The sequence below is a fragment of the Rhinolophus hipposideros genome (assembly GCF_964194185.1).
Source record: "Rhinolophus hipposideros genome assembly, chromosome: 7".
Classification (NCBI taxonomy): Eukaryota; Metazoa; Chordata; class Mammalia; order Chiroptera; family Rhinolophidae; genus Rhinolophus; species Rhinolophus hipposideros.
This window is the reverse complement of record NC_138053.1, coordinates 60,860,584-60,882,809: the sequence shown is the minus strand read 5'-3', so window position 1 is coordinate 60,882,809 and position 22,226 is coordinate 60,860,584. Positions and strand designations below refer to the sequence as shown.

General features: G+C 34.4%; 1 protein-coding gene across 3 annotated transcripts in view; it reads left to right on the top strand.

Moving 5' to 3' along the window:
* The window catches only part of IPO11 (importin 11), a 150,889-nt gene that overhangs the window by 9,849 nt on the left and 118,814 nt on the right, over positions 1–22,226 (top strand). For all 3 annotated transcript variants that reach the window (XM_081054102.1, XM_081054101.1, XM_081054103.1), the window contains exons 2-6: positions 2,240–2,383; positions 5,399–5,499; positions 12,125–12,197; positions 13,651–13,854; positions 21,064–21,196. In XM_081054102.1, coding sequence (XP_080910228.1) covers positions 2,246–2,383; positions 5,399–5,499; positions 12,125–12,197; positions 13,651–13,854; positions 21,064–21,196 — 649 coding nt within the window. In that variant the 5' untranslated portion in view covers positions 2,240–2,245. The remainder of the gene's footprint in view (positions 1–2,239; positions 2,384–5,398; positions 5,500–12,124; positions 12,198–13,650; positions 13,855–21,063; positions 21,197–22,226) is intronic.

The window sequence follows — 22,226 nt, the reverse complement described above, 5'->3', positions numbered from 1 at the left end:
CTGAATTAACATCAGTTACTGAGGTTGATACTCTAGCCATGTTTTTCATTTCTTCAGTCACTTTTCCTTGTCTCTTGCCAACTTTGGCATTTACGTAGTCAAAGCACTTAAAAAGGTAAGAGCTTTATTAAGATATAATGCACAGACCATACAATTCATTTACCGAAAGTATACAATTCTGTTTTTAGTATCACAGAGTTATTATGCAACTACCACTTTTCATCATCCCATTTTCGTCATCCCAAATAGAAACCACGTTCCCATCAGCAGTAACTCCACATTTTCCCTTGATCCCCTAGTTCTAGGCAGACACTTTTGTACTTTATGTTTTTATAAATTCTGTACATTTCATAAAAATGGAATCATACAACCATGGTCTTTTGTGACTGCCTTCTTTCACTTAGCATGTTTTCAAGGTTCATTTACGTTATAGCATATATGAAAAAGGATTTCATTTCTTTTTACTCGTTTCATGTGGATATCCAGTTCTTCCAACACCATTTGTTGAAACGACTGTGCTTTCTTTCTCCATTGAATTGTCCTGGTGCCCCTGTTGAAAATCAGGTGACCTTAGATGTAAAGGTTTCTTTCTGGACTTACAAATCTGTTTCATTGACATATATATCTATCCTTAAGCCAGTCACCAACCCTGTCTTGATTATTGTAGCTGCGTAGCAAGTTTTGAAATCTGAAAATGTGAGTGAATTTCCTATTTCTGTTTTTGATTGTGATCAGAGAACATATTTGCGTGATTTCAGTCCTTTTAAATTTGTTGAGGGTTATTTTGTGGCCCAGCATATGGTCTGTCCTGGAGAATGTTCCATGTACACTGCATGTATACTCAAGAAGAGTGTATGCATTCGGCTGTTGTTGTGTGGAATGTTCTGTAAATGTCTGTTAGGTCTAATTTGTATATAATGTCGTTCAAGACTTATTTCCTGGTTGGTCTTCTTCCTAGTTCTACCTATTATTATTATTATTTTCTACCTACTTTTTGTTCTACCTATTAAGGTAGAGTATTGAAATATCCAGTTGTTATTTTAACTGGTGTGGAACCTCTACCCTCTGAGCAGGCTCGGTAGCCATGAATAGGCCCATATTCCTGGCCTCATGCTTGATGTAGAGCGTCTGCATCTTGAATGGTGCTTTGGTGGAAGAACAGAGCCCTAGACATCTCAGCTATGCTTGTCTGGAATGCAGCTGCAACACGTAGCTGAGCTGGATGAGCAATGCTGGCTGCTTACCCCTCTTGGGGTGAGCCTGTAGCCCTCAATTAGGAGCAGGGGTGAGAAGAAGCCCCATGTTCCTGGCTATATCTGCCTGGAGTAGAGCTGTCACACTGTGGGGCCCGCGTGAGTTCATGGCTCCAACGCCACAGATTCTTGCTGTTCTTACCAAGGTTTAGTAGTATTTCTTGCATAAAGGTTTCTCCATTCGCCCTATGTTCTTACCCACACTTTTCAGAGACTTTAAAAAGTTGCTTTTTATAATTTTTACTGGTCATGGTAGTTTCACTGAGGAGAGGATCTGTGGAGCTCTTCTTGCCACCATTCGAGAAGTGCTGTGGAAAAGAGGAGACTATTTATTTCTTTTAAACTGGAAGTTGGGTCTAGAGTCTTCATTAGATTAAGGCTGATCATTTTTGGTGTGTCAGGTGAGGTGGCATACTTTTTATTGTATCACATCAGGAGGCACCTAAGGTTAAGGTGTGCAGTCATGATACTAAATTTGCTTTCTTGATTGAAGGTTTGTTTCTTTATTGTACTTAGCAAGTAGTCTGTGGGATTTTACTTGGACACACTGGGACTATTCTGTTCCCCAATAGCTCTTCTTTCTTTTTTTTTTCCTTTCCCTCCGTTCTTCCACCTGTTCCCTTCCCCCTTCCCTTAGTCCCCCCTCCTAGGTTGGTGCAAAACTAATTGCAGTTTAAAAGGTTAAAAATAATTGCAAAAACCAAAATTACTTTTGCACCAACCTAATACAGTGCGTGGCATGTAACATGCTCAGATAATGGCTGTTTTGTAAAAAAATTTTATTTTTATTTTAGCCGGCTTGAATTGAATTACGGGGATTTTAAGTACGAGTGGGTGGTACATGGACAGAAATCCAGCTGAAACATGAAGGAGTCGGTGAATGAAGTATCAGAGTAATCAGAACATCGAAGCCTTTTCTCCAATTATGTTTCTGTTAATTTTTTATGTGTGATGTACATTTCCGTATGTTACTTTCTCGTCGCCAGGTTTCCATGGATCTCAATAGTGCCAGCACTGTTGTTCTCCAGGTCTTAACGCAGGCCACGAGTCAGGATACCACTGTGTTAAAACCAGCTGAGGAGCAGTTGAAACAATGGGAGACACAGCCAGGTTTCTATTCAGTGTTGCTGGTAAGTTCTAAATAGTTCACCATTATTTTTAATGACATGAGATACCATTGCTGTATTCATTGTTTTAAAAACCTACTTGAATTGGTGGTTTACCTAGAGAAACGGATCCAAGTATTTGGCTGCCATTGCACTGCCGTTTCCTAATTCAGGGCATGGCTCTTTGAGGGCGTTTGTTATAGGTGGTAAATAACCGACAGGGTGTTGGCTGTATCTGCTCAGAAGGCTACGTCGTGCTGATTGTCTGTGGTAGCCTGCGACTGCTGACCTAAGACTGTAGGTAGGACTTGCGTGCTTTGTTTTCATCCTTGCCCAGTTCACTGGTGTCATCGGAGTTGTTCAGGTCTCCCCGCTGCAGCCGCAGAGGCACGTCTGCCTTGCGCGGTGTGTTTCGCTTGGAAACATTGCCTTCTTTTCCAAATGAAAATTTTTATTTTCTTGGTGTATCTGCACTTTTCCTGGGTGTTATGAGAAATTGTATAATAATTTAATTAACAATATATGTATGCTTTAACTAAACCTTTCTAGTTTAAACTGAAGCTTTTGGTTAGTTAATCAAAATTGTTTTCTCGATGCCAGAATGAAAAAATATCTTTTTGTGTTAAGGGCCGTCCTTATTCTTCTGAAAATTTCAGAACTCTGATTAGTATTTGAGATACAGTTTTTGGTAAGGGCCCATGAGGCTATCAATTGGATCAAAAACTGTTTGTGACTGGGTCACAAATTCAGAGCAACACTGTTTACCGTATCTTGTAAAATAGAAAATGGGCATGCATATTTTGACTTTATGACTAAAATATTTGAGTTGTTTGTTAAATTTAAGAAGATATTAGTCATGACTGTGAGGGAAATAAAATGTCCAGAAGTCGTACTTGGTACTCTGAAAGTAACATGAAAATTGGCTGTTTTGGGCTCAGTAACAAAAACGTAAGAAAAAGATTGATTTTTTTTAAAGATGTTCAAATCTTATTTTTGTGTAGATAATCATGTTTGGAAATGTTGGGCACAGTATAAATCTTTAGAAAATCTGAGTGTCTTTACTCTTTATATGCTTATTTAAATGAATATACTCTATATTATCCTTATGTTTTTTCATGCCAAATGGAATTTCATCTTTTAGTTTCTGTTGCACCTTAAAAATACCAATAGGCTTTCTTGATTAACTGTTGACTTTTTGTGTAACATATGAATTATTAAGTGCCTGAACCTCTTGTTTCTATTTTTACTAGTTACACTTTTTTTCTTAGAGGGATAGTAAAATTTCTTTTAGATGGAATAGATTATATATAATAGATTAAGAACTGCTGAGTTTGACTTAATTCTTCCTTTTCCCCTGTACTCACTCACTATCTTGGCACACTTAGTCTGTTTTAGCCTTAGCTGTTCATTGTAGATTAGAGATTCCTAAATTTGTATACCTGATCTTAGGTTTGCGTTCCAGTCCTATCATTCAGAACATGTATGGAATACTCCTCCTTGGATTGACGCCTGCAGCTTGAACTTTTCTTGGTTCTCTATGTGTAGCTGAGATAGGCTTAGATACACCAACTTCTGCAGCTTTCCCACATTACTTCCATTCACTCACTCACTCATTTGCTCAATAGATACTTACGAAGGTTCTATTATGCTGGACTGCTAAACTCTAGGTATAAGACATGATACAATCTAGTGTGGAAGGTAGACATGTAAAGTGTTAACATCGAATGTGATTAATGTGGTGAGAGAAGTCCATTCTTTCTTTTGCAAAGGAGATTCAAAATGAGGGACCCTGACTCAGTTGTCATGGATATTAAGGAATAAATGGGCATTACCCAACTATTTTTGTAATCTTTGTGTGTGTGCACATGATTTTGTAAAAATTGGAAATTATGGTATGCATACGTGTTTTCAGTACTTAACATAATATTTTCCTATTATTATGGAAATATTTATATATGTAGGAAATAATAATATTTCCTATTATTATGTAATTTCCTAAAATTACACTTCCACAGTGTAATTTTTGGTTTTGAGCTTTTCCAACCCAAGGTTGTATTTAAGAGGTCAGTTCTAGGGATTTGAGCTGTGTTTGGGCTGAGGTGGAGTGCAATTCTAGTCAGTTAACATATTCCTTAACATATTCCTGCATTTGTCCTATGCCTCCACTATTCTAGATAAGTTTTTTTACAAAGAAATAACACACTTTAATTCTTAATGTTTGTGATGTTTTAAATTACAGTGGAAATATTAATTTTACTGGTCTTGTTATTTGCATGTACATTTATAACTCAGTTATAAACTTTTGATAATAATTTAAATAAACTTTTTGATAAAAAATTAAAGGTCACAGAGAATAGTTGTTATTTTCTCCTCGATTATTAAGATCTTGTTACATGGTTTAGCTTGCACAGTTATTTTTACAGTCTTCCACTACTGACTACCTGTATTTGGATTAACACAGTGAGTAAATTTTTTGAGTAATGGTTAATTTTGAGTTGAAATTATTCACATCACATCTGCCTTTATGTAACTTAAAAGTGTTCTGCTGTAAAACTTATTTGTAAGCATACTTGTTTTGATAAAGAGAATACTTTGAAGTAGTCTATATCATACATGATTAATAACCCAGGGGCTTTACTCCTTAGAATCTTTGAATCTATGCTTTGGTGGGTCTATTTTTTCAATTTTAATTTAGAAGGTGTTTAACTTTGTGTGTGTGTAATTGTGATATATAATTAGGTTTATTTTGTTTTACGCTTAGTAGGGAAATTCTCAATTTCAACTTCAAAGTAGAATAGTGTAATGAATCTCCTTCACATATCCATTACTCAGCATAAACAATTAACATTCTCCTGAGCAGGTATGCTTTCTTATATGAGTTGTAGAGCTATCAATATTTAGAAAATAACATAATGTATGGAGTGATAACATTTAAATGAAACATATATTTAAAAATCTATCTATATTTTAATGTAGGTATGTTAATTATACTTTTAACTTATTACATGTTCATTCTAATACTTTGTTTTCTATTTACAGAATATTTTCACAAACCATGCTCTGGATATAAATGTAAGGTGGCTTGCTGTGCTATATTTTAAAAATGGAATTGATCGTTACTGGAGACGAGTAGCACCTCAGTAAGTTCCATCGTTCTCCTTCTCCCAGTGTAATCCTTCCCAAATTCAGGGAGGTACTAGAATGTACCTTTTTAAATTTTTATTTTATTTTATTTTAATTATATTTATTGGGGTAACAGTTGTAAAATTACATAGGTTTCAAGTGTACATTTCTATAATACATCATCTATATATCACATCGTGAGCTCATCACTGGGAGTCAGTTCTTCCATCTGTTCTTATCACTACCTGTACATTCTTTATGTAAAAGAATGTGTTTCTCTTTACTTCAGCAGCACATACACTAAAATTGGAACAATACAGAGAGGATTAGCATGGTCATTGTGCTAGGATGATATGGGAATTGGTGAAGTGTTTCATACGTAAAAGAAAATAAAGTGTCTTAACTATTAAAGTGGAAAAGTGTTCTACATAGTTAATTACAAATCAATATCCATATTACCGCTTTTGTCCATGAGTTTTTATTCGGGAGAGGGAAGGTATGGATTTCTGGTTGGCCTATTTTCTAAGATCTCTAATTTTATGGGCACAAAACAAATGCTGACTGAATGAGTCATGTCGAAAAAGTCTTTCTTATTTTTTTCTTTTTCTTTTTTTTTTAAAGAAGTGTGCAGTTAGGATTTTGGAAAAAACTTATTGAAAAAGAAATCCCAGGTCATTTCTGAGCTAGCTGGAAATTTCAGTCTTCTGCATAATTTCCTTTGTGGTGGGAAGGGGATAGTATACCTTTGTGATCTCATCAGATTCAGTTGTAACTCTGTAGGTGGTTAAGTGAACAGATTTCTCTTAATTATATGTTAAGTAATTGACGGAAAGGCAATGCAGATACAACTCTGGGGATTCCTTTGATAGCAAATAGTGAAGCTTGCTGAAGAAGTAACATAGTCTTTGTTCTCCAGTAGATGGCACTATAGCTCTTTACATTCTTATATTCATAGGGCTGTTAACAAAACAAAATAAAAAAACTTATTTGAGTACTTCAAAGTGCATATAAAATATGCCCTTGAATAATATTGGAAGCAAGTAGAATAGTTTACGGCTGCACTTAAGATACTGCAGTAAACCCTCCTCTTATTTTAAAATTATTCATAATTTTGAGAGAAATGAAGTATTTGGAAACAGTGCAGCAACACAAGCTTCTGCTGCTATGTCCAATTAAATTTTAGATGTTTCCTAAAATTCATTTTTTACTGGTTACGTGAAGCATATGGTTATAAATGACTATAAAAAGTCATTTATAATGACTGGAAGGTACAGTAAATTATGATTAAATATTTCAGATTTTACTTTCACATAAGGAATTAGAAACTGAAATTTAGTTTAAACTTAAAAAGTTACTGAAGTCATTATGTGGTATTAGTTAGTTAAATCCCAAGCTATCTCTTTTAGTGTATATTGAGATACAAGCTGTAAAGGAGATGAATGTACTTAGGGAACAAGGGTGTTAAGAATGTACTTAAATTGGGAGCAAGGGAGCAAAGATTAGTAATCAAACTCATGTTTCAACTTGACACTGAAAAGTCTGCTTGTTTGTATTCTTACCTAAGGTTCATTTTATATAGCTCCTACTCTTACACTATTTTCCTGGCAATAGGATTAATTTAAGCTTGTGTATCATTATTATATACAATGTACCTTTAACTGGGTCCTAATTAATTAGATATTATCCAACTTCTGCTTGGGATATAGTGTGAATTCATCTAATGATAGCATGTACATAAAATTAAAGGTGGAATGTTAACTATTGGAGAATTGCGAAAGTTTTCTGCATGTTAATGACTTGTTTTCTGTAATATGTATGTATTTTTTTATATGGTCGGTTCCTCTCTCTAATTTGGTAGCTAATTATAATCATACTACAGTAATTCAAATGATGAAAACTATTGAACCTGGCTCCTTGGCATAGAAGAAAACTTGAATTTCAAGCTTGACAAAACATTATAGGAGAAAACATTTCAGGTGTTTGATGATAGAAGAGAGCTACTCAAATTGGAAAATACAGCAGAGTTATGAAAGGATTAGAGATCATTTATAATGGGAAAGCATAGACTTTCATTGGTCTTTGACTCTTTTCACCCAAATGTTTTCCTTAATCTTGTTTTCTCATTTGTGTACTAACCTTGAGCAAGTCACTATTAAGGTTTAAAAACTTTTGTTGAAGTGTAATATGTTACATACTTATAAAATGCACAACTGATGGATACAATCTGAATGTTTTTATTGTGAACACACCCACTACCATGTTACTATGTTACTACCACTTGGAACCAGCTAGAATATTGCTAGCCCCCCAGAAGTCTCTCTCCAGCCCCCTCACCATCACCTATCCCACTTCCTTCCCGCAAGTAAGTATCAGCTCTGATATCTGTCACCATAGATTAGTTTTCCCTGTTTCTGAGCTTCATACAAATGGAAATCATAGAGTATGTTCTCTTTCGTGTCTGGCTTTTATTCAGTATTATCATTGTGAGATTTATCAATGTATTTTCATGGAGCAGTAGCTCACTCTTTTATGTAGAAATATAGCATTCCATTTTGGGGATATACCACGATTATCTATTTGTTCTGCTGTTGATGGGCATTAAGGTTGTTTCTAGTTATTAACTATTAAAATGATGCTTCCTTGAAAACTCTTTTGCACGTCTTCTTGCAAATAAGTGTGCATTTTATTGTCATTTATGTTCAGATGTATGTTCAGTTCAACTTTAATAGATGCCATGAATTATTTTTCCAAATAGGTTGTACCAATTTACGCTCTCATCAGTAGCATATGAGTGTTGGCATTTACTCCACATTCTCATCAGCATCTGGTCTAATCTATCTTTTCATTTTAGTCATGCTGGTGTGCTTGGTAATTTTTGCATTTTCCTGATGACAAATGAGTACCTTTTTCATATACTTATTAGTCCTTTGGATATCTTCTCCTGGGAAGGGAGAGCCTGCTGCTGTTTGCACATTAAAAAAAATTGCATTATCTTATTGATTTGTGGGACCTCGTACATATTTTGGATATACGTAAGTTCTTTGTTGAATGTACATATTGAAAATATCTTCTCCCACTTAATGACTTGCCTTTTCACTTTCTTACTGGTGTTTTGATGAAGAGAAGTTCTTAATTTTAATGAAGTTCAATTTAACTAACTTTTCTTATAGTTCTTTTGAGGCCTATTTATAGAATTTTTGTTCAATCCAAGGTAATAAAAATAATCTGTTTTCTACTAGAAGCTTTGTTTAGTTTTCACATGTAGGTGTATGATCTAGCTGGAAGTGATTTCTGTGTAAGGTTCATATGTGAAGTAGAGACAACACCATGCTTCCTTTGTTATAAATCAGGTACTTTATATGTATGGATCTGTTTTGGATTCTGTTTTGTTCTGTTGGCCTATTTGTCTGTTCTTGCTTTAGTTGTTGTACTTTATAAGCCTTGATATATTTTCTGTTACTTTTTTGGATTTTAATTTGCTGTTCCTTTTCTGGCTTATTGAGATGAAAGCTTAGATAATTGATTTTCAGTTTTTCTTCTTAAATATATATTTAAAACATTAAGGCTTTTCTTGTAATCATGGCTTTAGTCCAGTTTCACAAGCCTTAATATGTTGTGTCTTCATTAGTATTCAGTTAAAAATATTTTAAAATTTCTCCTGTGGTTTCTTTTTAGACCCATGTATTAATTAGAAGTATATCATGTAATTTTCAAACATGTGGGGCTTTTTAGCTATTGTTGTTACTGATTTCATCTCTTGAAATGTGCTGTCTTTTATGATCCCAGCATATGGTATTTTAATAAATGTTTTGTGTGCATTTGAAAGGAATGTGTGTTTACCATTGTGGATTGTGATATTTTATATATGTCAATTAGGTCAAAATTTTTAATTGTACTATTCAAATCTTTTATATCCTTATTGATTTTGTGCTGTTTTTTCCATCATTTACTGAGAGAGGTGTGTGAATCTCCAAATGTGATTATGGACATGCCTATTTCTTTTCATTCTTTTTTTGCTTTCTATATATTGAAGCTCTATTATTAGGATCATATAAGTTGAGGGTTATTATATTCCTGTAGAATTGACCTTGTCCTAATTGTAAAATGTTTCTCTTTATTTCTACTAATGTGTTTTGGCTAAACTCCAGTTTGTCTGATTTTAATAGAGCCACCCGTCACCTTATGGTTGCATGGTATATCTTTTTCTTTTTCTTTCACTATTTCTTTGTGTTTCATTTATAATGTTTCTCTTACAAGCAGCAAATAGTTGTGTTTTTTAATTCAATCTGATAAATGTCTTTACTTTCAGTATTATGTCCATTTGCATTTAATATAATTACTGATAAAGTTGAGGGTAAGTCTATCATCCACCATTTGTTTTCTCTTTGTTTCTGTCTGATCTTTATCCTACCCCCTTTTTTCTTGCCTTCCTTTTAATTTTTTAGACATTTTTTGTTAATTTTTCTCGCTGCAAGATTATTAGGATACTTACTTTTTCCATATAATGCAAAATCTTTAACTTCGTTTATGCCTTCCTGTTTTTTATGCTTTTGTTGAGTACTTTAATTCTACACATATTTTAAACTCTACAATATACTATTTTATATTATTTTGCCAGCAGTATTCATTTAAATTTACTTTTTTAGTGTTCTTCATTCCTTTCAGTGTTGCCAGGCTTCCATTTGAATCCATTTGTCTTCTGCATGAAGAACTGCCATGAGTATTTTTTAGTGCATTGTCAATGAACTCTCTCAAAAACAGAAGTTCTTTTTTTCTCATTATGCTTCAATCTGGATTTTTTTCCACTGAACTTTCAGTTACTTTTATCTCACTTGCTATGTTTACCAGTTCTAGACTTTCCCTTTGGCATTTTTTAAAAATCAAATTACAGTTGTCTGAAATTCTCCATTTTTTCACCTATTTTTCTTGAACGTAATCATCATAAATATTTTAAATTGTGATTTGGGTAATTGCAATGTTTGTATCTCCTGTTTCTATTTGTGTTTTGATTACAGTCATTTTGTCCTGTTTCATATTCTGCCTGATACATTCTGATTGAATGCTGAACATCGCATAGGGAAAATCGGAGAGGCTGTGAATTCTGTTCTTTCTCCAGAGAGAATTTCATTTTCTCCAGGCAAGCAAATAGGTTATGAATTCAATCATGATCTAATTGAGGGTGGTCTAGTGCTGGTTTACTCTTAATCCCAGGTTTTAGCCTGTCTGGGGCTTCGACTGCAAGCCTTGGGTGTTCACCAAACCATTGCCTTCTGGGTGGGCCCTCAACATCCGTTTTTGTCTTTCCAGCACTGTGAGACCTCTCCTTAGCACTGTAGTCTCTTAGCTGTTACTTTCAGCTTGATTTCTTGTGGGCAAATACCTCATGGGCAAATGTGCTGGTTCATCAGAGTTCTTTTCCACTCTATCTAACCCCATCTCTTAAGTGCTGGCTGCCTTCGTTGTTTTTAGCTGCTGTACGGCTGCTGTATCAAAGTACCGCAAACTGGGTAGCATAAAACAACGGAAGTGTGTTTTCTCCCGGTTCATGAGGCTAGAAGTCTAAAATGAAGGTGCTTGGCAGAGTTGTGCTCACTCTGAAGACTTTAAGGAAGAATCCTGTCCCTTTTTAGCTTCTGGTTGTGGTCTGCGATCCTTGGTGTTCCTTGGCTTGCAGCTGCATCACTCCGATGTTGCCTCCATCATCACATAGACTTCTTTTCACTTGTCTCCTCTGAGTCGCTGTCCAAATTTCCCTAATCCACCAGTCATTGGATTAGGGCCCACTCTAATCCAGTATGACCTCATTTTAACTTGATTACATCTGCAAAGCCCCAGTCTCCAAAGAAGGTCACAGTCACAGGTTCTTGGGGTTGGCCACTTTGACATATCTTTTTGTGGGAACACAATTCACCTCAACAGTTGCCTTAAAACTTTTAAAAAATTATGTACAACTTTTATAGATGATCTTATTGGGACGATTCATCTGCCAGAATGGAAAACTTTAAAATAGTGCTTTAAATTTAATTTTTAAATAAACAATACATTCATATAGTTACAAAATCAAAATGTATGCAGTGAGTATTCTCCATCCCTGTCCTTTTGCTGTCTAGTTTCCTTCCTCATTTGTAGTGAAAATAATCAGTATTGTGTTTCTCCTTTTCAGATACATAAAATGGAAGATTTTAAACGACTTGATTTCTAATGAGTTTTCCATTCCAAATATTCTGTTTCCTGATCCCTTTCTCCATAGGGATTCCTTTCACTCAGATTTTATAGAAGTCAGTGGAAGAATAATATTTACTCATTACAGATTTTGTTTAGCCAATCATTAATTTTTTGTAGGTAACTATTTTCACATCGATAAAAGCAAACATCAAAATATCACATTCGTTACTGTGGACTTGTCTTCTTTCTTTTGGCTTACTATTTTGTGTTTCCTATTTAATTGTGAAGGGATTTATGCTTTTGAATAACTTGATGTGCAAACGTACAAGTAATGGAAATAATTTTATTTATATACCAAAACAATCAGGGAGACCTGTTTGAAAGGCTTTGCATTGTTAAAATTGTAAAACAGTAATGCTTACCTTCATTCATTGTTAGACAGCCTTCTCTTGCATAATAAATTTCGTATTTTTACAGTGCTCTCTCAGAGGAGGAGAAATCTACATTGCGTGCAGGGCTGATCACCAACTTCAATGAACCAATAAACCAGGTTAGTGAGAAAATTGATGCCATCTATTCCTTCTGTTCCTTAGGTTTTGCTTCTTTTCCAAACTCATTTTGTTTCTTGGCATTAAAAATAAAATCTTATTGTATAACATCCATTTGTGATGATTATACACATTTTTCTTTTTTCTTTTCTTTCTTTCTTTTTTTTTTTTTAATTTGGAGATCCAGTTCTAGCTGTTTAGAATTTTGGTTGGATTTGGCTACTAATTATTTAAAACTCAAGTCATTTGAAGATATATTTGTATATTTTTAAAATTTTAGAGCCAATATTGAAATCACATCTGCATATATGTAGTCTTACTGCATAGAAATTAATTTAAATGAGTTAGATGATCCTTCCCTGCTTTTTAAAAAAGTTACAGGATGATTTTAGGTTTTTGTCTATTTCTTTCATCTATCACATTTTCAATTCTTACTTCTCTGTGGGGGATAGACAGTAAACTATATAGTTTTATTTTTTTCACTCCTGTGTAGTGAGATTTTTTTTCCTTCTGAGAATAAGTTTTACTTACGGATACAAAGGTTCTTAAATTTTTACAAGTTACTTCTATTTATCATATTTGATTCTTTTAATTTGAATACTAAAGCACATTGCATTTGGTGGTTTATCCAAAGCAGTTTTATCTCAACCTACTTAAATGATCTCAGTTTTCTGCTTTATAGTTCCTTATGGAGATCAGAGAAGATGGAGAGGAACGGAGTAACTCACTGGAGCAGTGGGTGGTTAGGAATGGTTTTGGTGATTGAGAGGTAGTAAACCGTTACTTAGAGGTTCAGTCAACCAGGATTTGGGAAACACTGAACTGAGGAGACATCATTATTTAAATAATTAATATTTGATGTTTGTTTCTACTCTTAGGTCAGTGGTTCTCAAACTTTGTGATCTTAGAAATTCCTTATACTGCCAAAATAAAGCTCTAAAGGATTATATCTGTTGATATTTACTATAGTAGAAATTAAAACTGAAAAATTTTAAGATATTAATTAAAAATAATACCATTACTTGTTAACATAAATAGAATTTTAAATAACAAATAGTAGCTATTCAACAATAATTTAATGAGAAGAGTTGCATTGTTCTTCATTTTTGCATATCTCTTTAGTGTCTGGCTATTTAAAAAAAGACATTTAGGTTTTCATATTTGCTTCTTTGTTTACTCTGTTCTGATATATTTTTTAGAAGTTACATGAAGAAAAATGATAAGTTATTGGGAAAGGGAGGAACTCACAGACCCCTGAAAGGGTTTTGAGCTCCCCCAGAGATCCATAGACCACACTTTGATAACGACTGTCTTAAGCAATTGTATAGTGAAATTTTATACACTTTGTTCAAATGTATAATTAACCAAAAAGGTACTTTGCAACTGTGGTATGAATGCATTCCTTATCCATTGCTTTGGTTATGTGTTTTCTTCTGATTAAATTTTCCCCTCTAGATTGCAACTCAGATTGCCGTGCTCATTGCAAAAGTTGCTCGACTGGACTGTCCCAGACAGTGGCCTGAGCTGATTCCCACTCTAATAGAATCTGTGAAAGTCCAAGATGATCTTCGACAGCACAGAGCATTACTTACCTTCTATCATGTTACCAAGACTCTGGCCTCTAAACGTCTGGCTGCTGATAGAAAACTGTTTTATGATGTAAGTGGTTTAACACAGTTAAATTTGATTATGAAAACTGTGCTATAAAAACGTTTCACGATTTTACCTCTAAATATTTTATTGAAAGATTATGAATTTTTTTCTAATTGACCTCAAAAGGTCCGGAATAACAGATAACATCTGAAAGAGTTTAAGCTGGGTAGTGATCTGGCTAGTAAGATCACTTCATTGCTAGTGAGGGGGACTGTTCTGTAGAGAACAGACTGTTTGGCCAAGAGACTGGTTCCGCTTTCTCAAGTTGTACTCTCCAAATGTGTTGCCTTGGTTTTCAGGTATAATTTGTATTTAGTCTAGGCAATCCCTACGGGTTGTACCTAATCAGGGTTCTTATTCTGGGTAGCTTGTCTGAGGTAGCTTCCTGACTATTTCAATTTGCTTACTTAGTTTTCTTCCCGTGTGAGGCTCTTTCCTCTCCATATAGAATGAAGTAGAGGTCTGCCCAAGTAATGTTGTACTTACTTTCTGCACTGTGCTTATTAATACATTGTGTTGCGTTATAATTGTTACCTTTCTGAGCTCCACTACACTGAGTTTTATGAGGGAGGACTGTAGCTTTTATTGTTAGAACCCTATTGTTAAGCCCAGAAGAATGTATATAAGCTGTGGTTCTCTGTAATTGTTCATTAAATGAATAAACAGTAGAAGAAGAGGCTTGTTTTTAGATATCTGCTAGATTTTGAAGTGTAGTATAGTGCAAAATTTCAAAAAGCAATAGTTTTGGGAGGATATACATAACTGAAGGTACCTGGGGAAAAAAATTCAGCTTAGCACCTTTCACTTTAGCATGGAACAGCTGAACCTGGAAACATGGAGCACAGTGTAAATGAGGAGGACAGTGTTGTCTGATGGGGTTGGGGTACAAGATGCATAGCTTAATTGAAGGCAGCATATTTGGGAAGATACTATAAAAAGCAATTTTGCTAGTTAATAAAGTGGCCCCTATTATTTTGGTAATCCAAAATACAGGAAAATCTTCCTTTTAGTAAATATTTACTGTAATGCCAAAATGGTCTTCATGTACTAAATTAGTTTTCCACATAAAAAAATTTGTAAGCTCATAGTTGAGCTAGTTGCTATGGCAAAGCAGTGCAGTGAGCACTTAAAACTGTTACCTGCTGCTCAGTGTGTCCCAACAATTTTTATATTCTATTTTCTTTCCACATTAAAATAAATTAAGTTCTTTTCAGGGGTGACAAATTGCAGAATTAAGAGTAGAGAGAAAATTGTTTTGCAGTGACAAAATTGAGCATGATTTGACACAAAAAGGAATTTTTTTATAAAATAGTATATGCTTTTTATACAAACCTGAATATAAAAAAGTTGACATTAAGTACAGTTAAAATCAAAATCTAAAGTCTATGAAAGCAAGGAAATTTAAGGTACAGATCATAATTCTAGTGTAATTATAAATATGTTAACCCAAATATATCTTGTAGACGTGATGTGTTACCCACGAAGGTATATGCTAAGGTAAATGAAGTAATCCAAACCTAACAAAGATGAAAGCAATATATTTTACTTGTTCTTAGAAGTATGGGTTAACAAATATGAGAAGACCTGTTTTCCATTGAAAAATGTTTATACTGAGTAGCTTTGGGATTTTGAGCAAGACAGTTAAATTTTATGACTCTTTAAAATTTCTTTTCAAGCACACAACGGGTGTTGGCGAGGATGTGGAGAAAAGGGAACCCCGGTGCACGGTTGGTGGGATTGCAAATTGGTGCAGCCACTATGGAAAACAGTATGGAGGTTCCTCAAAAAATTAAAAATAGATCTACCTTATGACCCAGCAGTCCTAATCCTGGGTATTTATCCAAAGAAATCCAAAACGCTAATTTGAAAAAATACATGCACCCTTATGTTTACTGCAGCACTATTCACGATAGTCAAGACCTGGAAACAACTGGAATAGCTGAGTGGATAAAGAAATTATGGTACATTTATACAATGGAGTATTATTCTGCTATAAAAAGAATGAAATCTTACCATTTGCAACAGCATGGATGGACCTAGAGGACATTATACTAAGTGAAATAAATCCAACTGAGAAAGACAAATACCTATATGATCTCACTTATATGTGGAATCTAAAGAACAGAATAAATGACCCAACAAGATAAATAGAAACAGAGAACAAACTGATGGTTGCTAGATGGGAGGGGAACTGGCGGGCTGGGTGAGAAAGGTGAAGGAATTAGAAAGTACAAATTGGTAGTCACAAAATAGTCATGGAGATATGAAATACAGTATGGAGAATGTAGTCAATAATGTAAAAACAATGTATAGTGTCACATGGTACTAGATTTATTTGTGGGATCACTTCATAAATTATATAAATGCTTACCATTGCTCTGTACACCTGAAATTAATATAAAATAATACTGAATGTCAACTGTAATTAAATATATGTGATAGTCATAGGATGTAAAGTACAGCATAGGGAATATAGTCAACAGTATTGTAATAGCTATGTATGGCGTCAGATGGGTAGGTGACTTGTTGGGGTTATCACTTTATGAGGAGTGTAAATGTCTAATCATTATGTTGTTTTATACACCTGAAACTAATAAAATAAAAAAATAAAAATTTCAGTTCTAAAGTTATGTGATTCTATGACTTTATAATCTTTGTTACTTTAGCTTAATCTGTATAAGCAGCATTAAAGTTTCGAGATAGAAATTTCAGTTATAGCATAATTTAAATATAGATGTTTGCGTTTTTAATTGTAGTTTTCTAGAAGCCAAGACCTTTTCATATTTAATTGTATTCCTCTTCTTTTGTATTTTCTTGGCATAGAACTGAGGTCTTGACCTACTGACATAATTAGATCCTTTGCTGTGTTATTTTGATATACGGTTACTCTTGAACAATGTGCATGTTAGGAGTGTGTGACCTCTGCACAGTCCAAAATCTGTGTGTAATTTTGACTTCCCCAAAACCTAACTACAATTGTTCCTTGGTATCCAAGGGAGATTGGTTCTAGGACCCTCGGGGATATTAAATTCATGGATGCTCTAGTCCCATATATAAAGTGGTGTAAAACAATGCATACAGTTAGCCCTCTGCATCTGCAGGATCTCAACTGCAGATCGAAAACAGTATTATGGATTCCTGGTTTGTTTGGTCTGCGAATGTGAAGCCCAGGAATACAGAGGGCCGACTCTATGTTTATTGAAAAAAAATCCACATATAAGTGGACCCACATAGTTCAACACATGGTGTTGAAAGGGTAACTGTATAACCAGTTAGTTTTCTTAATTAAGAAAATTTCAAAAACACTCTTGTTGAGAGAACAGTAAAACAAACCCCCATATACCTTTCACCCATATTTATCAGTTACTTCGGTGTCGCCATGTTTGCTTTTCCCCCTTTGTTGGAGCAAATCCTGGCATGTCATTTCATCCCTAAATATTTTAATATGAATTTCTAAAAAGGACATTTTCCATAACCTGTTTTTTTAGGATTTTAAGAATTAAAATCTTAAATTATTACTTCTAAGAGTAATTCAATAGACACTGATTGCTTATTGTGTACAAGACCTACGTGCTAGTACATTACTGAGGGATATGAAAGACTATAGTAGTCTCTTCACATTCATGGGGAAAATGTCATAAGTTATAAACCGTTCAGTTTTTAAAATTCTGCTAAGTTTTAGCCTTGCTCATAATAACAACAGAATACAGTGTTTTGCTTTCTTCCACTGCAGATTTGAATAGCTTACTAAATGACAAACCCTCAAAAGTTATTTAGTAAGCTATTCAAATCTGCAGTGGAAGAAAGCAAAACACTGTATTCTGTTATTATGAGCAAGGCTAAAACTTAGCAGAATTTTAAAAACTGAACAGTTTATGATGAATTATGTTATGTTATATAAGACTCAGTCTTATTTTACTATAACTTTTGCTCCAAAAGGCGCATTAGAGCTAATTGTCCACCTAGGTCTTATTTTCGGGGAAACATAGTATTACTTGCATAATGAGGATAAAAGAAAACTGTAAGGCAAGGTGAAGTCAAGTTACAGTACTTCAGAAGAGTCTTGCTGATGAATTACCATGTTTTCTTAATAAACAAAACAGAAGCACATAGCTACTTTGAGATGGGTTGGTTAGTGTAAGATCACGCAACATCGTAGCAGAGACTTTCACATTTACTCCTTGTAAAGTTATAACTCAAGGACTATATTATTTAGTCCTTAGGGGAAATTTTCAAATAGTTGAAGTTCTGAATGTTAAATCTGAGAATGCCTAGGTGCCACTCGTATGATACAGCTCTAGCCTTCAGGATATAACAGTGTAGAAAAAATTGTTTAAAAGATAAATATACACACATTTAAGGAAATCATCAAATAAGTTAAATAGATCTGTTTTCAGTTTTGTTTGAGTGATTCTAATTGCCACACTAAATGCCATGTTGATTCTAAATTTTCTCTCTTGCTCTGCCAAATTTTATATTGGCTTTTTAAGTACATTATTCAAAGAATGACTCCATTAATTTATAAAAGGTCATTTCTGCTATGAACCTGTTTGAGGATTTGAGCGTGTGTGTATCTAGGCTTATATTGATATATTAATATGGGGGAAAGAAGAACCTTTCAGGGGAACTTTAAGGGAGGAGAGATTCAAGGTGACAGCTTAATCCAAAATCAGGAGAAGCTGTGCACTGAACAGATTTTGAGTATAGCTTATTCTTTCTGTATAGTTCACAAGGACTCCTATTCTGGGGTCTGGAAAAAGGAGAATAAAAATTCAAAAACCCTATCACCCAAATCTCTGTAAGTTGCTCCTAAACAGTATTAATTTATGCTGTGTTCTTTTACCTACTTATCTATCCATTGACAAATATTTGGGTTCTTACTCATGCCAGTCACTGTATTGGATGCCTGAGATGCAGCTAGCTGGGAACAATGGTAGATTCCTAAGTGGAGAAGTGGTAGTTTCATGTCCTTCTCCCTCTTACTGAATTGAGACTTTGGATTCATAAGAAGATTGTCTAGGCACCAGTGGCTCCAGACAAGCTCTTACTAGGATTAGAGGACTTTAGGGATCTGGAAGATGGGCCACAGTGATCTTCCTGGGCCTGAGCTGGACCAATGGCAGGTTTGAGAACAAAATGCAAATTAACGTTTTACTAAAAAATGTAGGTGACGGATGTTCTGGGTCTCTAGGAATGTCTTTTATTGAAGGTAAGTAAATATCAGTTGAGAGACATTGGCAGTTTGATTGGAATTTTATTTTTAGATAGATGCTGTACCCACCAAAGCTTCTGGCCTGACACATTTTGGTAATTTCATATATATCTATATTATGGTTAAATGGAAGCAAATATATATTTATGCCTTGTACTAAAGAAAAAGTTGATTACTACTAAAGTAACTACCTTTCTCGTTAAGAATATACAGGTGTTTTAAAAACTTCTTGTTAGGAAATTTTGAACATACAGAAAAGTAACGGACAAGTATAAACTGCCATATACCCATCAGCTAGAGTTAGCAGTTACCAGTTTGCTTTGTTGCTTTTTTCTAAGGTATTTTAAAGTAATTTAAAGATTATGTGATATTTTATTACTAAATAACTTCAGTATTCATCTGTAAAAGGATAGATTTATTTCTGTATAATCACACACTTTCATCACACCTAAGGCAAGTAAAAATAGTGATTCAATATTATTTCATACTTTTGGTCAATTTTCTACATTGTTCTACAAGTGGTTTGTTTGAGTCAGAAAAATGAATAAGGTGGGTACATTTGGTTGTGTCTCCTAAGTATCTTTTAATTAGAATAGTATTCATTTCCTTCCTTTTTTTATGCCATTGACTTGTTGAAGAAGCTGGCTCAGTTGTCTTACGCAATGTTGTACGTTCTGCATTTGTTTACATACTTCTTGATTAGATTTAAGTTAAGCAGGTTTTGACAACTACAGTTTATGGTTAAAATTTATTGCCCCACTTTTCGTGATGAATTACAGGACTTTGATTGAAAAGATTTTCAGTGCTAACTTTTCTTAGGGAAAAATTGTGAGGGCAATGGTCCTGAGGCCAAAAAAGTTTAATATTTGAAATGCTGAAAGAAATATAACTTCCTTTAATGGTTCCATTTTGAAATTCAAGGAGTCAAGTCTAATTACTTCTCAGTTAAAGTCACTCAGCAGTCAATGGGTGGCCGCTGTTTCTTTTGATTTAGAAACAGAAAATGCAAGTATTTGGGATTTTTGTGCACCAGTACTTAAAAAGTTTCATTAAATAGCTTATTACTGTATTGTCTGAATATTCCCTCCCCTCTCCACATTTTTGTGAAGAAATATGGAGGGGATATTTTTATTCTTCCTACTTGCTTGCTTCATTACTGTCTTTTTTCCCGATGAGACTTCTAGAAGCATACATCAGCTGGCATTTTCTGGAGCAGATAGAAGCTTGTGCAAGGCATGTGTATATAGGATAGTTGGCAGTGTTTCTTTCCAGATTCCTGTGGTTTCTTTCCTCTTTACCTGTCTCCCTCCTTTACTGTTGGGCCAAAAAGGTAGTGAGTGCTATTGCTGCTTCCTCATTCCAAAGATCACTTTTTGAGTAGGGGACTTAAGCACAAGAAAAGAAGGATAATAGATAATATTAGACTGCAGTGCATGCAATAGGCTAAGTGTTGTTTCAAGAAACTACTAGTATTTTAGTGTGTATGTCTATGTGTGTGTGTGCGTGTTCATAGCAACAGCCAATGTAAATTGTACTTACTACTGTGCATTTTGGCTTAAAAAGTCTGAACATTGTGATAAACGATTCTTGACCATTTCAGATCTCATTGGAAATGTATGCTTAATAATCACAATGTATTATTACTGTGTTTCCCCGAAGATAAGACCTAGCCGGAAAGTCAGCTCTAGTGCGTCTTTTGGAGCAAAAATTAATATATTAAGAACCAGGTCTTATAGTAAAATAAGACCGAGTATAATATAATATAATATAATATAATATAATATAATATAATATAATATAATATACTGGGTCTTATATAATAATAATAATATAATATAACATAATGTAATATATAAGATTGGGTCTTATATTAATTTTTGCTCCAAAAGACACATTAGGGCTGATTGTCCGGCTAGGTGTTATTTTGGGGGAAACATGGTACGTAGGTCTAATTGATTACTGAAATCTAGAATGTGAACAAATTTGTTGATATTTCTTTTCAGTTAGCTTCTGGAATTTATAATTTTGCCTGCTCTCTGTGGAATCATCATACAGACACATTCCTCCAGCAAGTTTCTTCTGGCAATGAAGCTGCAGTTCTAAGTTCACTAGAACGAACTCTACTATCATTAAAAGGTACTGTTAAACTTGATGTGTTCATTTTTGAAATGACAAACCTCAGAACCATCATCAGTCCCTCTGGATGGATTTTGTGTTCCTAGTCGCACTGGAAAAATAAGATGTCAGTCTTTTCCTCAGAGACAAAGGCTTATTTGTAGTTTGTTTTTCTTTTGTGAGAATAGCTCTTCCTCTATTCTAATTGATGAAAATGTGAAGTAGTTTTGTAGTATATTCACATTACTGGTGTCTCAGGGTTCTGAATACATTCCTTTCAAATACTTCTCCTTGTTTTGCTTCCACTTTACATTTCTCATGTATGTAATAATAAGGGCTCCTACCCTTATCGCTGTCATGCTAACTCTCCTAAACTTTTGCTAATTCTCCTAAACTCCTGTCCCCAAGGCTTAATAGAGCTCTATTTCCCAGCTCTCTTTTCCTTGGGAACTCAGATTCTTTCTTATTTGTACCTTAGACTCATTTGGATTTTTAGACGGTGCTTGATGGGGTACCATATTGGCATGTATTTTCCTATGATTTGCTTGTAGGCATTCTCTAGCAGAAATCTTCATTTTACCTTCCCTGAGCTGAGTTCTTTATCTTGAATGCATGCTGAGGTTCCTTTCCTTTCTAAATCACTTACTTGGCTCATTCTCTTTGTCTTGTAGCCGCTCTTTCTGTTCCGGTTGCTAAGGCTCTTTTAATTTGTGTATCTAAGTTTCATCTCAGCCAACCTTTTGTTTTCTCTTAACTACAGTTCATTCATTATTTCATTCAACAACATTTAGCATCCTTCTGTTTTATTCACAAATCCTTTTATCATACTCTGGTACCTTAAGATGCCATCGGACACTGTTACATCACTTGTATTAACCAGACAACGGCTGCACAAAACCTAAACTGGCAGCACCTTTTGGTGAACCTTGGGGCAAAAGTGTGAATGATTGTAAAGAATCGTTGGCAAGTAAAACCCATTGTACAGGTGGTTATACAAGTGAGTGGTGATGGTTTCATCAGTATCCTTGAAGAAATGAAAAGGTCTTAGAAA